At 46.8% G+C, this 15,900-nt stretch overlaps 1 protein-coding gene and 1 long non-coding RNA gene across 6 annotated transcripts in view; one reads left to right on the top strand and one right to left on the bottom strand.

Annotated features, from left to right (window-relative positions):
- LOC121573362 (FSD1-like protein) overlaps positions 1–7,321 on the top strand; it is a 75,588-nt gene extending 68,267 nt beyond the window's left edge. For 4 of the 5 annotated variants that reach the window (XM_041885271.2, XM_041885270.2, XM_041885269.2 and 1 more), the window contains one exon: positions 5,654–7,321. In XM_041885271.2, the coding sequence (XP_041741205.2) occupies positions 5,654–5,776 (123 nt within the window). In that variant the 3' untranslated portion in view covers positions 5,777–7,321. The remainder of the gene's footprint in view (positions 1–5,653) is intronic. The other variant, XR_006002029.2, reaches the window with a different exon arrangement.
- A 917-nt stretch (positions 7,322–8,238) lies between these two features.
- LOC121573361 lies at positions 8,239–8,938 on the bottom strand. Its single transcript, XR_006661405.1, has 2 exons — positions 8,844–8,938; positions 8,239–8,687 (listed from the first exon to the last, which is right to left on the bottom strand). It is a non-coding gene; the product is annotated as an uncharacterized LOC121573361 (long non-coding RNA).
- Positions 8,939–15,900: the final 6,962 nt, after the last annotated feature.

Raw genomic sequence — 15,900 nt, 5'->3', positions numbered from 1 at the left:
AATCTTGCTTGTTTGTAGGTGACCAAATACTTATTGTCCACCATAATTTGCAAATAAATTCATTAAAAATCCTACAATGTGATTTTCTGGATTTTCTTTTCTCAATTTGTCTGTCATAGTTGACGTGTACATATGATGAAAATTACAGGCCTCTCTCATCTTTTTAAGTGGGAGAACTTGCACAATTGGTGACTAAATACTTTTTTTCCCCACTGTATATATTGATTGATTTTAAGATTATTCTACTGGTTTTTAAATCAATCCAAGATTGTGCACCCCAATATACGTTAGACATGCTTTTAAGTTATGTACCCAGTAGGTCCCTCAGGTCCTCTGGCACTGGCCTTTTAACTATCCCAAAGCCTAGGACCATGGAGAGGCAGCATGTCACACCCTGATCTGTTTCACCTGTCTTTGTGATTGTCTCCACCCCCCTCCAGGTGTCGCCCATCTTCCCCATTATCCCCAGTGTATTTATACCTGTGTTCTCTGTTTGTCTGTTGCCAGTTCGTTTTTCCCCTTGCTCCGGTCTTCCTCAAGTTCCTGTTTTCTAGTTTTGACCATTCAGCCTGCCCTGACCCTGAGCCTGCCTACCGTTCTGTACCTTGTCACACCACCCTGGATTATTGACCTCTGCCTGTCCTGTCCTGTCGTTTGCCTGCCCCTTGTTTTTGTTATTAACTTTTGTTACTTCAACACTGTCTGCATCTGGGTCTTCTCCTGAAACGTGATAGTACGAACTGGCCATGACTGACCCAGTAGACTCGGACCAGCTCCGCAACGCCATCTCCTCCCAAGGAGCCACCATTGGAAGGCACGAGGAGTTGCTTCGTGGTCTCATGGAAGGGTTCCAGACCTTGGCCGAACGCCATGACCGAGGATATAACACATTGCTGGAGCAATTCCGCGGGTTGTCTGTTAGGCAGCCTACCACGACGGTAACCTCCCAGCCCCTCGGTAACCCGGCTGTTAGCAGCACGGCCTCCCCGGTTTCCCGAGAACCCTGCTTACCTACCCCGGAATGCTTCGCTGGAGAGTTGGGAACCTGTCGGGCATTTCTCGCTCAGTGTTCGCTCATCATCGAGCTGCAGCCCTCTAAGATAGCGTACCTCATCACGCTGATGTCCAGGAGGGATCTCGCCTGGGATACGGCGGTGTGGGAACAACAGTCGGCCGTATGCTTCAGTCTGGAGGTGTTCGTGCAGGAGGTAAAGAAGGTTTTCGATTCTCCATTTTCTGGGAGAGAGGCTGCCTGGAAGTTACTCCAACTTCGGCAAGAATCCTGCAGTGTGGCAGACTATGCAGTGGATTTCCGCACGTTGGCAGCTGAGTGTGCCTGGAACCCGGAAGCGCTGTTCGACACGTTCCTGCACGGAGTATCGGAGGATGTAAAGGACGAGCTTGCAGCTCGGGAACTACCGACGGATCTTGACTCGCTCATTGCCTTGACCTTTCGGATCGATGGGCGACTACGGGAACGAAGGAAAGAGAAGAAGTCCGGTTCCCCCTCGCCTCCGAGGCCTCTCGGAAGTCCCCGACGGCTCCGTTGCCGAGAGAACCCGAGGCAACCCGAGGTCCCCCGAGAGTCTCCGAAGTCTGCCGATTCATCTCTTCCCGAGCCGATGCAACTAGGCAGCCGAATGGCAATACAGGCTTCACACAAAGAATTGCCTGTATTGCAGGACTACTGGTCATTTTGTGTCCACCTGTCCACTAAAAGACCAGGCTCACCGGTAGGAGCGAGTACTCTGGTGGGCCATACGGATAACTTTTCCTCTCCCCTTACTCGTACTTCCTTTCATGCCATCTTGCTGTGGGGGAACCAGTCAAAATCTCTCCGGGTACTCATCGACTCTGGGGCCGATGAGAGCTTAATGGACGCTACCCTGGCGTCCGAGCTAGGCATCCCCACTCAGCCCCTCTCCGTTAGAGTACTGGACGGGCGCTCTATAGGCCGGGTCACTCTCAATACCACCCCCATCAACCTACGAGTGTCAGGGAACCACAGCGAGACGATCCAATTCCTGCTAATTAAGTCTCCTCAGGTTCCCGTGGTTTTGGGTTTCTCTTGGCTCCAGCGACACAACCCCTTTATTGACTGTTCTACTGGTGCCATCATGGGCTGGAGCCCGTTCTGCCACGCTCATTGCCTGAAGTCAGTGCAGCCTGCCCCGGGACGTCTTCCTGGGGGCTCGGAAGTTGCCTCGGACCTCTCCGCCATTCCCGCGGAGTACCAGGACCTCCAGGAGGTGTTCAGTAAGGCCCGGGCCACTTCGCTTCCGCCGCACCGACCTTACGACTGTTGAATCGACCTTCTCCCAGGCACCACTCCGCCCCGGGGATGACTGAACTCGCTGTCGGGTCCAGAGACCAAGGCTATGGAGACCTACATTGAGGACTCCCTAGCTGCCGGGTTCATCTGTACTTCTGCCTCCCGCGCCGGCGCAGGGTTGTTCTTTGTGGAGAAGAATGACAAAACCCTGCACCCGTACATCGACTACCGGGGCCTCAACGACATCACGGTGAAGAACCGCTACCCGCTACAACTCATCTCCTCGGCCTTCGAGCCGCTCCAGGGGGCCAACGTATTCTCCAAGCTGGACCTACGGAACACCTACCACCTGGTGCGGATACGGGAGGGAGACGAGTGGAAGACTGCCTTCAACACGGCCAGCGGTCACTATGAGTATCTGGTCATGCCATCTGGCCTTACCAATGCTCCAGCTGTGTACCAGGCCCTGGTTAATGATGTTCTCCGCGACATGTTGAACCGGTTCGTCGTCGTCTACCTCGCGGACATCCTCGTCTTCTCCTGCTCCGCCCAAGAACATGTGCTCCACGTCCGACAAGTCCTCCAACGCCTCCTGGAGAACCAGCTTTTTGTGAAAGCGGAGAAATGCGAATTCCATCGCTCCACCATCCCCTTTCTGGGCTACATCATCGCAGCAGGGAGTGTACAGATGGATCACGGGAAGCTGAGAGCAGTGGTGGATTGGCCCCAGCCTATGTCCAGAGTGCAGCTGCAACGTTTCCTGCAACGTTTCCTGGGATTCGCCAACTGCTGTCCCCAGCTGCTGACCGGGCGTTCCGGGACCTCAAACACCATTTCACCACTGCTCCCATCTTGGTTCATCCTGACCCGTCCTGCCCGTTCGTGGTGGAGGCCGATGCTTCGGATGTCGGAGTGGGGGCGGTCCTGTCCCAGCGTTCAGCCCCGGACCTTAAGTTACATCCCTGCGCCGCCTTCTCCCATCGCCTCAACACCACGGAGAGGATTTATGATGTGGGGAATCGTGAGCTTCTCACGGTGAAGATGTGGAGGCACTGGCTGGAGGGGGCCGAACATCCGTTCATTGTGTGGACAGACCACAAGAACTTGGAATATCTCCGCACCGCCAAGCGTCTCAATTCCAGGCAAGCTAGGTGGGCCCTGCTTTTCACCCGGTTCAACTTCTCCCTCTCATACCGACCGGGATCCAAGAATGTCAACCAGGTGGCGCCCCTGATCTGTTTCACCTGTCTTTGTGATTGTCTCCACCCCCCTCCATGTGTCGCCCATCTTCCCCATTATCCCCAGTGTATTTCTACCTGTGTTCTCTGTTTGTCTGTTGCCAGTTCGTTTTATTTCGTCAAGCCTACCAGCGTTTTTCCCCTTGCTCCCGTCTTCCTCAAGTTCCTGTTTTCTAGTTTTCCCGGTTTTGACCATTCTGCCTGCCCTGACCCTGAGACTGCCTGCCGTTCTGTACCTTGTCACACCACCCTGGATTATTGACCTCTGCCTTCCCTGACCCTGAGACTGCCTGCTGTTCTGTACCTTTTGGACTCTGATCTGGATTACTGACCTGTGCCTGCCCCTGACCTGTCGTTTGCCTGCCCCTTGTTTTTGTTATAAACGTTTGTTACTTCAACACTGTCTGCATCTGTGTCTTCTCCTGAAACTTGATACAGCCTTTAGTTACTATGCCCCCCTGCCTCTGGAATAGCCTGCCAGAGAACCTGAGGGGGGCTGAAACTGTAGACATACAGTACTAGTCAAAGGTTTGGACACACCTACTCATTCCAGGGTGTTTCTTTATTTTTACTATTTTCTACATTGTAGAATAATAGTGAAGACATCAAAACTATGAAATAACACACATCGAATCATGTAGTAACCAAAAAAGTGTTAAACAAATCCAAATATATTTTATACTTCAGATTCTTCAAAGTAGCCACCCTTTGCCTTGATGACAGCTTTGCACACTCTTGGCATTCTCTCAACCAGCTTCATGAGGTAGTCACCTGGAATGCATTTCAATTAACAGGTTTGCCTTCTTAAAAGTTAATTTGTGGAATTTCTTTCCTTCTTAATGCATTTGAGCCAATCAGTTGTGTTGTGACAAGGTAGGGGTGGTATACAGAAGATAGCCCTATTTGGTAAAATACCAAGTCCATATTATGGCGAGAACAGCTCAAATAAGCAAAGAGAAATGACAATCCATCATTACTTTAAGACAAAGGTCAGTCAATCCAGAACATTTCAAGAACTTTGACAGTTTCTTCAAGTGCAGTCGCAAAAACCATCAAGTGCTATAATGAAACTGGCTCTCATGAGGACCGCCACAGGAAAGGAAGACCCAGAGTTACCTCTGCTGCAGAGGATAAGTTCATTAGAGTTACCAGCCTCAGAAATTGTAGCCCAAATAAATGCTTCACAGAGTTCAAGTAACAGACACATCTCAACATCAACTGTTCAGAGGAGACTGCGTGAATCAGGCCTTTATGGTCGAATTTCTGCAAAGAAACCACTACTAAAGGACACCAATAAGAAGAAGAGACTTGCTTGGGCAAAGAAACAAAAGCAATTGACATTAGACTGGTGGAAATCTGTCCTTTGGTCTGGTGAGACCAAATTTGAGATTTTTGGTTCCAACCGCTGTGTCTTTGTGAGACGCAGAGTAGGTGAACGGATGATCTCCGCATGTGTGGTTCCCACCATGAAGCATGGAGGAGGAGGTGTGATGGTGTGGGGGTGCTTTGCTGGTGACACTGTCTGTGATTTATTTAGAATTCAAGGCACACTTAACCAGCATGACTACCACAGCATTCTGCGGCGATACGCCATCCCATCTGGTTTGCGCTTAGTGGGACTATCATTTGTTTTTCAACAGGACAATGACCCAACACACCTCCAGGCTGTGTAAGTGCTATTTGACCAAGAAGGAGAGTGATGGAGTGCTGCATCAGATGACCTGGCCTCCACAATCACCCGACCTCAACCCAATTGAGATGGTTCGGGATGAGTCGGACCGCAGAGTGAAGGAAAAGCAGCCAACAAGTGCTCAGCATATGTGGGAACTCCTTCGAGACTGTCGGAAAAGCATTCCAGGTGACGCTGGTTGAGAGAATGCCAAGAGTGTGCAAAGCTGTCATAAAGGCAAAGGGTGGCTACTTTGAAGAATCTCAAATATATTTTGCCATCATGTTTTCAGTGTTCAGGCAAGTGGCTTCCTTGACCTACCAAGAGGGAGGAATACTGGTTTAAGTTCAGTCCATAGCCCTGTTCACAATGCCATAAAGTGGCAGCAGTTCCCTAGCCTGTGTCTCATAACTCCTCAGTGTCTCAGATCATGACGATGATAGTGTTCTTACAATGTGTGTTGTGTTGTTCCAGGTATGGTGTGGAGGACTGAGCCTCAGTACAGGGATGCAGGTCCCCAGTGCAGTCAAGAGTTTCCAGAAGACCGAGAACGGCCTGGGAGGATCCAACAGCAGCCTCAACAGCATGGCCCAGTAGCCCACACTCACTGTCTGAAACCGCACCTTATTCCCTATGCAGTTTCTGGTCTAAAGTAGTGCACTATGAAGGGAATAGGGTGCAGTTTCTGACGCAAACCAATGATGAACTGAACTCGCACCTCTGACTTCCTGGTTCCTTTTGCAAGTACCACCCCTTCCTGTTTCTGATCTGTCAGTCAAACCGAGCTGCCCGCCGCAGAGGAAACACTGAGCCTTGGAGGAACATAACCAGCCTTTAACCAAGCAGCTCCAGACCCTGAATCATCAAGCATCAAGCTCTTAGGGGCAGGGCTCTCCAAGCCTGTTCCTGGAGAGCTGCCGTCCTGTAGGTTTCCTTAGGGGCAGGGCTCTCCAAGCCTGTTCCTGGAGAGCTGCCGTCCTGTAGGTTTCCTTAGGGGCACGGCTCTCCAAGCCTGTTCCTGGAGAGCTGCCGTCCTGTAGGTTTCCTTAGGGGCAGGGCTCTCCAAGCCTGTTCCTGGAGAGCTGCCGTCCTGTAGGTTTCCATAGGGGCAGGGCTCTCCAAGCCTAGCTCTTCAGTAGCAACAATAACCCAGCTGCAGCATTAAGGGTTAGTGGTACCCTCTTAACCATGTTCCAGATCTCTTAGGGGATGGAACACCCATAGGATTCTCATTCTGTATCAGGAATGCTAGACGTTTAATCAGGGAATAGACGAGTGCACTTTTGTTCTTTTTTTTTTAGTTAGAATGCTGAGTTTTAAATCATTCTGTCTCTCTCTCTGAAGTGTGAAGGTGTGTTTTGGCATGACGAGAAACCCTGTTGATTACTTACCAGCTCTATATTGACTCCTATATTTCTGTGTGTGTGTGTTTTTATGTTGTGTATGACCATGGCAGTGTCAGTGAATGGATTAGAACCCCTTCCTCTCTCGTAGAGGCTTCGTTTTGGTTTGAACCCCCCGAACAATATCTTGTCAGAACAAAAAACTGCAGGTTTGCACAAAAAAAAAATACAGTACGTGAAAGTAGGGTTGACTTAAATGATGGAGGACTGTTGCAACAGGGCATGATACTGTATGATGTAGTTCTGATGTTTTCTTATTCTGCTGACATGTTCTGTTAGTCGTTGGACCAGGCTGAGTGCAGGCGTCCCAAATCACACTCTATTAGCTATATATAGCGCACAACTTTAGACCAGAGCCCTACGCGCCCACTATATAAAGACTAGGGTGGCAATTGGGATTCAGCCTGTCAACCTGGACGTCGGAGCGTGTTTGATCTGTGTCATCGGGAATTGTGTGTTCTTATTCATGTCTTCTGCTTCCCCAAATGGTACCCTATTCCCTTGATAGTGCACTAGTGCCCTAGGGAAAAGGGTGGCATTAAGGACACTTCTATTACTGTACCCCTTTATAAAGTGTTTAGAATTTCATCTCATGACTCATGGCTTCACAAACGCAAAACGGCAGTTCTTAAATGAGGTACCTTTTTTGAAAAGGGTGATATACAGTGTGAAAAATGTATGCGCTCACTAACTGTAAGTCGCTCTGGATAAGAGCGTCTGCTAAATGACAAAAAAATTTAACTACACACTGAGTGTACAAAACATTAAGAACACCTTCCTAATGTTGAGTTGCAGCCTCCTTTTGCCCTCAGAACAGCCTCAATCCGTGGGGGCATGGACACGGTGTCGAAAGCGTTCCATAAGGATGCTGTCCAAGTTAACTCCAATAATTCCCACAGATGAGTCAAGTTGGCTGGATGTCCTTTGGGTGGTGGACCATTCTTGATACACACGGGAAACGGTTGAGCGTGAAAACCCCAGCAGCGTTGCAGTTCTTTACACAAACCGGTGCGTCTGGCACCTACTACCATACCCCGTTCAAAGGCACTTAAATATTTTGTCTTGCCCGTTCACCCTCTGAATGGCACACATACACAATCCATGTCTCAAGACTTAAACATCCTTCTTTAACCTGTCTCTTCCCCTTCATCTACACAGATTGAAGTGGATTTAACAAGTGACATCAATAAGGGATCATAGCTTTCACCTGGATTCACCTGGTCAGTCTATGTCATGGAAAGAGCAGGTGTTCCTAATGTTTTGTACACTCCGTGTATACATGATTATATTGATACATACGGTCATCATCAGTTGGAATGAGATGTCTGTCTAATTGTGTCAAAACCACCACCCAATATTGTTTTTAGTGAGGTGAAATTGAAATGGGGAATACTTTATATTCTGTCTCCTGGTGTCTGGATGATGTCACTGCAATAATTCAGCCAGACAGATCTCTTTTTTTCATACATTACATTTCATACTTTAATTAGTTTTGGATTTTGTTTTTAAATAATCTCAGTGGTCTCGTTGCTGAATTATGTCACATTTACCTGGATTATTAGAGCTAGACTGAGAACTGACCCTTTTCTGTGTGTCGTTATCACGTTATGTGTACTGGTCGAACTCTTTTCAATGTTTGGTTAGTTCATTTTCTACCATGCTGTTGTTCTGTTCTGTGTTGGGCCCTGGAGGGGCATTTCCTGATGTTTTCATGTGGGCCAACCTTTTCAGTAATATTCACACTTTACATATTTTTTTGTGATATTTGACCACTCTTTAGATATCTCCTCCTCTCCGTTGAACACCAGATAAACTGTTTCCACCCCTGGCAACCTGGCAATGTGTTGCTTTATCATTCTAATAAACTGTTTTCACCCCTGGCAAAGTGTTGCTTTATCATTCTAATAAACTGTTTTCACCCCTGGCAAAGTGTTGCTTTATCATTCTAATAAACTGTTTTCACCCCTGGCAACCTGGCAATGTGTTGCTTTATCATTCTAATAAACTGTTTTCACCCCTGGCAAAGTGTTGCTTTATCATTCTAATAAACTGTTTTCACCCCTGGCAAAGTGTTGCTTTATCATTCTAATAAACTGTTTTCACCCCTGGCAACCTGGCAACGTGTTGCTTTATCATTCTAATAAACTGTTTTCACCCCTGGCAACCTGGCAAAGTGTTGCTTTATCATTCTAATAAACTGTTTTCACCCCTGGCAAAGTGTTGCTTTATCATTCTAATAAACTGTTTTCACCCCTGGCAACCTGGCAAAGTGTTGCTTTATCATTCTAATAAACTGTTTTCACCCCTGGCAACCTGGCAACGTGTTGCTTTATCATTCTAATAAACTGTTTTCACCCCTGGCCCTGGCAAAGTGTTGCTTTATCATTCTAATAAACTGTTTTCACCCCTGGCAACCTGGCAAAGTGTTGCTTTATCATTCTAATAAACTGTTTTCACCCCTGGCAACAGTGTTGCTTATCATTCTAATAAACTGTTTTCACCCCTGGCAACCTGGCAAAGTGTTGCTTTATCATTCTAATAAACTTTTTTCACCCCTGGCAACCTGGCAACGTGTTGCTTTATCATTCTAATAAACTGTTTTCACCCCTGGCAACCTGGCAAAGTGTTGCTTTATCATTCTAATAAACTTTTTTTCACCCCTGGCAACCTGCAAGTGTTGCTTTATCATTCTAATAAACTGTTTTCACCCCTGGCAACCTGGCAAAGTGTTGCTTTATCATTCTAATAAACTGTTTTCACCCCTGGCAAAGTGTTGCTTTATCATTCTAATAAACTGTTTTCACCCCTGGCAACCTGGCAAAGTGTTGCTTTATCATTCTAATAAACAGTTTTCACCCCTGGCAACCTGGCAAAGTGTTGCTTTATCATTCTAATAAACTGTTTTCACCCCTGGCAACCTGGCAAAGTGTTGCTTTATCATTCTAATAAACTGTTTTCACCCCTGGCAACCTGGCAAAGTGTTGCTTTATCATTCTAATAAACTGTTTTCACCCCTGGCAACCTGGCAAAGTGTTGCTTTATCATTCTAATAAACAGTTTTCACCCCTGGCAAAGTGTTGCTTTATCATTCTAATAAACTGTTTTCACCCCTGGCAACCTGGCAACGTGTTGCTTTATCTTTCTAATAAACTGTTTTCACCCCTGGCAACCTGGCAAAGTGTTGCTTTATCATTCTAATAAACTGTTTTCACCCCTGGCAAAGTGTTGCTTTATCATTCTAATAAACTGTTTTCACCCCTGGCAACCTGGCAAAGTGTTGCTTTATCATTCTAATAAACTGTTTTCACCCCTGGCAACCTGGCAAAGTGTTGCTTTATCATTCTAATAAACTGTTTTCACCCCTGGCAACCTGGCAAAGTGTTGCTTTATCATTCTAATAAACTGTTTTCACCCTTGGCAACCTGGCAACGTTTTGCTTTATCATTCTAATAAACAGTTTTCACCCCTGGCAACCTGGCAAAGTGTTGCTTTATCATTCTAATAAACTGTTTTCACCCCTGGCAACCTGGCAAAGTGTTGCTTTATCATTCTAATAAACTGTTTTCACCCCTGGCAACCTGGCAAAGTGTTGCTTTATCATTCTAATAAACTGTTTTCACCCCTGGCAACCTGGCAAAGTGTTGCTTTATCATTCTAATAAACTGTTTTCACCCCCTGGCAAAGTGTTGCTTTATCATTCTAATAAACTGTTTTCACCCCTGGCAACCTGGCAAAGTGTTGCTTTATCATTCTAATAAACTGTTTTCACCCCCTGGCAACCTGGCAAAGTGTTGCTTTATCATTCTAATAAACTGTTTTCACCCCCTGGCAACCTGGCAAAGTGTTGCTTTATCATTCTAATAAACAGTTTTCACCCCTGGCAAAGTGTTGCTTTATCATTCTAATAAACTGTTTTCACCCCTGGCAACCTGGCAACGTGTTGCTTTATCTTTCTAATAAACTGTTTTCACCCCTGGCAACCTGGCAAAGTGTTGCTTTATCATTCTAATAAACTGTTTTCACCCCTGGCAAAGTGTTGCTTTATCATTCTAATAAACTGTTTTCACCCCCTGGCAACCTGGCAAAGTGTTGCTTTATCATTCTAATAAACTGTTTTCACCCCTGGCAACCTGGCAAAGTGTTGCTTTATCATTCTAATAAACTGTTTTCACCCCTGGCAACCTGGCAAAGTGTTGCTTTATCATTCTAATAAACTGTTTTCACCCCTTGGCAACCTGGCAACGTTTTGCTTTATCATTCTAATAAACAGTTTTCACCCCTGGCAACCTGGCAAAGTGTTGCTTTATCATTCTAATAAACTGTTTTCACCCCTGGCAACCTGGCAAAGTGTTGCTTTATCATTCTAATAAACTGTTTTCACCCCTGGCAACCTGGCAAAGTGTTGCTTTATCATTCTAATAAACTGTTTTCACCCCTGGCAACCTGGCAAAGTGTTGCTTTATCATTCTAATAAACTGTTTTCACCCCTGGCAAAGTGTTGCTTTATCATTCTAATAAACTGTTTCCACCCCTGGCAACCTGGCAAAGAGTTGCTTTATCATTCTAATAAACTGTTTTCACCCCTGGCAACCTGGCAAAGTGTTGCTTTATCATTCTAATAAACTGTTTTCACCCCTGGCAACCTGGCAAAGTGTTGCTTTATCATTCTAATAAACTGTTTTCACCCCTGGCAAAGTGTTGCTTTATCATTCTAATAAACTGTTTTCACCCCTGGCAAAGTGTTGCTTTATCATTCTAATAAACTGTTTTCACCCCTGGCAACCTGGCAAAGTGTTGCTTTATCATTCTAATAAACTGTTTTCACCCCTGGCAACCTGGCAAAGTGTTGCTTTATCATTCTAATAAACTGTTTTCACCCCTGGCAAAGTGTTGCTTTATCATTCTAATAAACTGTTTTCACCCCTGGCAACCTGGCAAAGTGTTGCTTTATCATTCTAATAAACTGTTTTCACCCCTGGCAACCTGGCAACGTGTTGCTTTATCATTCTAATAAACAGTTTTCACCCCTGGCAACCTGGCAAAGTGTTGCTTTATCATTCTAATAAACTGTTTTCACCCCTGGCAACCTGGCAAAGTGTTGCTTTATCATTCTAATAAACTGTTTTCACCCCTGGCAAAGTGTTGCTTTATCATTCTAATAAACTGTTTTCACCCCTGGCAAAGTGTTGCTTTATCATTCTAATAAACTGTTTTCACCCCTGGCAACCTGGCAAAGTGTTGCTTTATCATTCTAATAAACTGTTTTCACCCCTGGCAACCTGGCAAAGTGTTGCTTTATCTTTCTCATTGACTCTGTAATCTATGAAGCGTAATGAAGCAGGGTTGATTGAAACGTGAATCAATTCTCTGTGTCTGTGTTTTAGCTTACGAACATGTTGAAATGCAATGATTTTTCTAACTGATATGTTTTCCACATGGTAGAGTTATTGAATTCGCTGTATGTCCATGTGGCATTATGAGTCACTCGCCTTGCTGCATGCCTACTACTGCCATTACATTTAATCACAGAATGCCATTTACACTCCAGCCCAGCAGGTGGCAATGTGACATCATAGTGACTGATGGTAAACGACTTCACTGACAGAGAGGAAGCTACAAAGATAAAACTGCCTTCGGTAAATTAAAATGCCATTCACTTATGTTCGATCTATGACCATAATTATCCAGCTAGCTTTCTTTTTCATCTCGTTATAAAAGTGTTCTAAGACTCTGTTAATTCCATGAATGCTGTGCTGAGCCCATGCTACACTATATATATAGCAGTATGTGGACACTCCTTCACATTAGTAGATTCTAATTCAGCCACACCCGTTGATGACAGGTGTGTAACATTCGAGCTCACAGCCATGCAATCTCCATAGACAAACGATGGCAGTAGAATGGCCTTACTGAAGAGCTCAGTGACTTTCAACTTGGCACCGTCATAGGATGCCACCTTTCCAACAAGTTAGTTTGTCAAATGTCTGCCCTGCTAGAGCTGCCCCGGTCAACTGTAAGTGCTGTTATTGTGAAGTGGAAACGTCTAGGAGCAACAACGGCTCAGCCGCGAAGTGGTATGCCACACAAGCTCACAGAACGGGACGGCCGAGTGCTGAAGCGTGTAAAAATCGTGTGTCCTCGGTTGTAACACTCACTACCAAGTTCCAAACTGCTTCTGGAAGCAGCGTCAGCACAATAACTGTTCGTCAGAAGCTTCATGAAATGGGTTTCCATTGCCAAGCAGCCGCACACAAGCCTAAGATCACCATGCTCAATGCCAAGCGTCGGCTGGAGTGGTGTACAGCTCTCCACCATTGGACTCTGGAGCAGTGGAAACGCGTTCTCTGGAGTGATGAATCCCGCTTCACCATCTGGCAGTCCAACGGACTAATCTGGGTTTGGCGGATGCCATGAGAACGCTACCTGCGCCAATGCATAGTGCCAACTGTAAAGTTTGGTGGAGGAGGAACAATGGTCTGGGGCTGTTTTTCATGGTTCAGGCTAGGGCCCTTAGTTCCAGAGAAGGGAAATCTTAACGCTACAGCATACAATGACATTCTAAACGATTCTGTGCTTCCAACTTTGTGGCAACAGTTTGGGGAAGGCCCTTTCCTGTTTCAGCATGACAATGCCCCCATGCACAAAGCGAGGTCCATACAGAAATGATATGTTGAGATCGGTGTGGAAGAACTTGACTGGCCTGCACAGAGCCCTGACCTCAACCCCATCGAACACCTTTGAAATGAATTTGAACGCCGACTGCGAGCCAGGCCTAATCGCCCAACATCAGTGCCCGACCTCACTAATGCTGTTGTGGCTGAATGGAAGTAAGTCCCTGCAGCAATGTTCCAACATCTAGTGGAAAGCCTTCCCAGAAGAGTGGAGGCTGTTATAGCAGCAAAGGGGGGACCAACTCCATATTAATGCCCATGATTTTGGAATGAGATGCTCGTCGAGCAGGTGTCCACATAATTTTGGTCATTTTGTATATGATCCAGAAGTTAGCTAGCTAGATTTGTTTTGTCCGAATAATTTCAGGGCAATTGTAATATTTCTCTTAATTACACTAAATGTAGCTACTTCTAAGGTCGAAGTTACCATCAGTGTGTCTAACATGAAATACAATGCTGCGTTTGTGCAGTAGAGATGGGAGATGGAGCCTAAGTGCAATTGATCATAAATGAAAAATAATCTAACATCAGTGTTTCCCTTATATTAATGTATCAGTGGCGGGCTGCACAGCATCACTACTACTGCTCTACCACAGTAGTGGACCACCTCAGCATCAGCATCACTACTACTGCTCTACCACAGTAGTGGACCACCTCAGCATCAGCATCACTACTACTGCTCTACCACAGTAGTGGACCACCTCAGCATCAGCATCACTACTACTGCTCTACCACAGTAGTGGACCACCTCAGCATCAGCATCACTACTACTGCTCTACCACAGTAGTGGGCCACCTCAGCATCACTACTACTGCTCTACCACAGTAGTGGACCACCACAGCATCACTACTACTGCTCTACCACAGTAGTGGACCGCCTCAGCATCACTACTACTGCACTACCACAGTAGTGGACCACCTCAGCATCACTACTACTGCTCTACCACAGTAGTGGACCACCTCAGCCTCACTACTACTGCTCTACCACAGTAGTGGACCACCTCAGCCTCACTACTACTGCTCTACCACAGTAGTGGACCACCTCAGCATCACTACTACTGCTCTACCACAGTAGTGGACCACCTCAGCCTCAGCATCACTACTACTGCTCTACCACAGTAGTGGACCGCCTCAGCATCACTACTACTGCTCTACCACAGTAGTGGACCACCTCAGCCTCAGCATCACTACTACTGCTCTACCACAGTAGTGGACCACCTCAGCCTCAGCATCACTACTACTGCTCTACCACAGTAGTGGACCACCTCAGCCTCAGCATCACTACTACTGCTCTACCACAGTAGTGGACCACCTCAGCCTCAGCATCACTACTACTGCTCTACCACAGTAGTGGACCACCTCAGCATCACTACTACTGCTCTACCACAGTAGTGGACCACCTCAGCCTCAGCATCACTACTACTGCTCTACCACAGTAGTGGACCACCTCAGCATCACTACTACTGCTCTACCACAGTAGTGGACCACCTCAGCCTCAGCATCACTACTACTGCTCTACCACAGTAGTGGACCACCTCAGCATCAGCATCACTACTACTGCTCTACCACAGTAGTGGACCACCACAGCATCACTACTACTGCTCTACCACAGTAGTGGACCACCTCAGCATCACTACTACTGCACTACCACAGTAGTGGACCACATCAGCCTCAGCATCACTACTACTGCTCTACCACAGTAGTGGACCACCTCAGCATCACTACTACTGCTCTACCACAGTAGTGGACCACCTCAGCCTCAGCATCACTACTACTGCTCTACCACAGTAGTGGACCACCTCAGCATCACTACTACTGCTCTACCACAGTAGTGGACCACCTCAGCATCACTACTACTGCTCTACCACAGTAGTGGACCACCTCAGCATCAGCATCACTACTACTGCTCTACCACAGTAGTGGACCACCTCAGCATCAGCATCACTACTACTGCTCTACCACAGTAGTGGACCACCTCAGCATCACTACTACTGCTCTACCACAGTAGTGGACCACCTCAGCATCACTACTACTGCTCTACCACAGTAGTGGACCACCTCAGCATCACTACTACTGCTCTACCACAGTAGTGGACCACCTCAGCCTCAGCATCACTACTACTGCTCTACCACAGTAGTGGACCACCTCAGCATCACTACTACTGCTCTACCACAGTAGTGGACCACCTCAGCATCAGCATCACTACTACTGCTCTACCACAGTAGTGGACCACCTCAGCCTCAGCATCACTACTACTGCTCTACCACAGTAGTGGACCACCTCAGCATCACTACTACTGCTCTACCACAGTAGTGGACCACCTCAGCATCACTACTACTGCTCTACCACAGTAGTGGACCACCTCAGCATCACTACTACTGCTCTACCACAGTAGTGGACCACCTCAGCATCACTACTACTGCTCTACCACAGTAGTGGACCACCTTAGCATCACTACTACTGCTCTACCACAGTAGTGGACCACCTCAGCATCACTACTACTGCTCTACCACAGTAGTGGACCACCTCAGCATCACTACTACTGCTCTACCACAGTAGTGGACCACCTCAGCATCACTACTACTGCACTACCACAGTAGTGGACCACCTCAGCCTCAGCATCACTACTACTGCTCTACCACAGTAGT

Source organism: Coregonus clupeaformis, chromosome 9 (genome assembly GCF_020615455.1).
Source record: "Coregonus clupeaformis isolate EN_2021a chromosome 9, ASM2061545v1, whole genome shotgun sequence".
NCBI lineage: Eukaryota > Metazoa > Chordata > Actinopteri > Salmoniformes > Salmonidae > Coregonus > Coregonus clupeaformis.
This window is presented reverse-complemented; position numbering and strand designations above follow the sequence as displayed.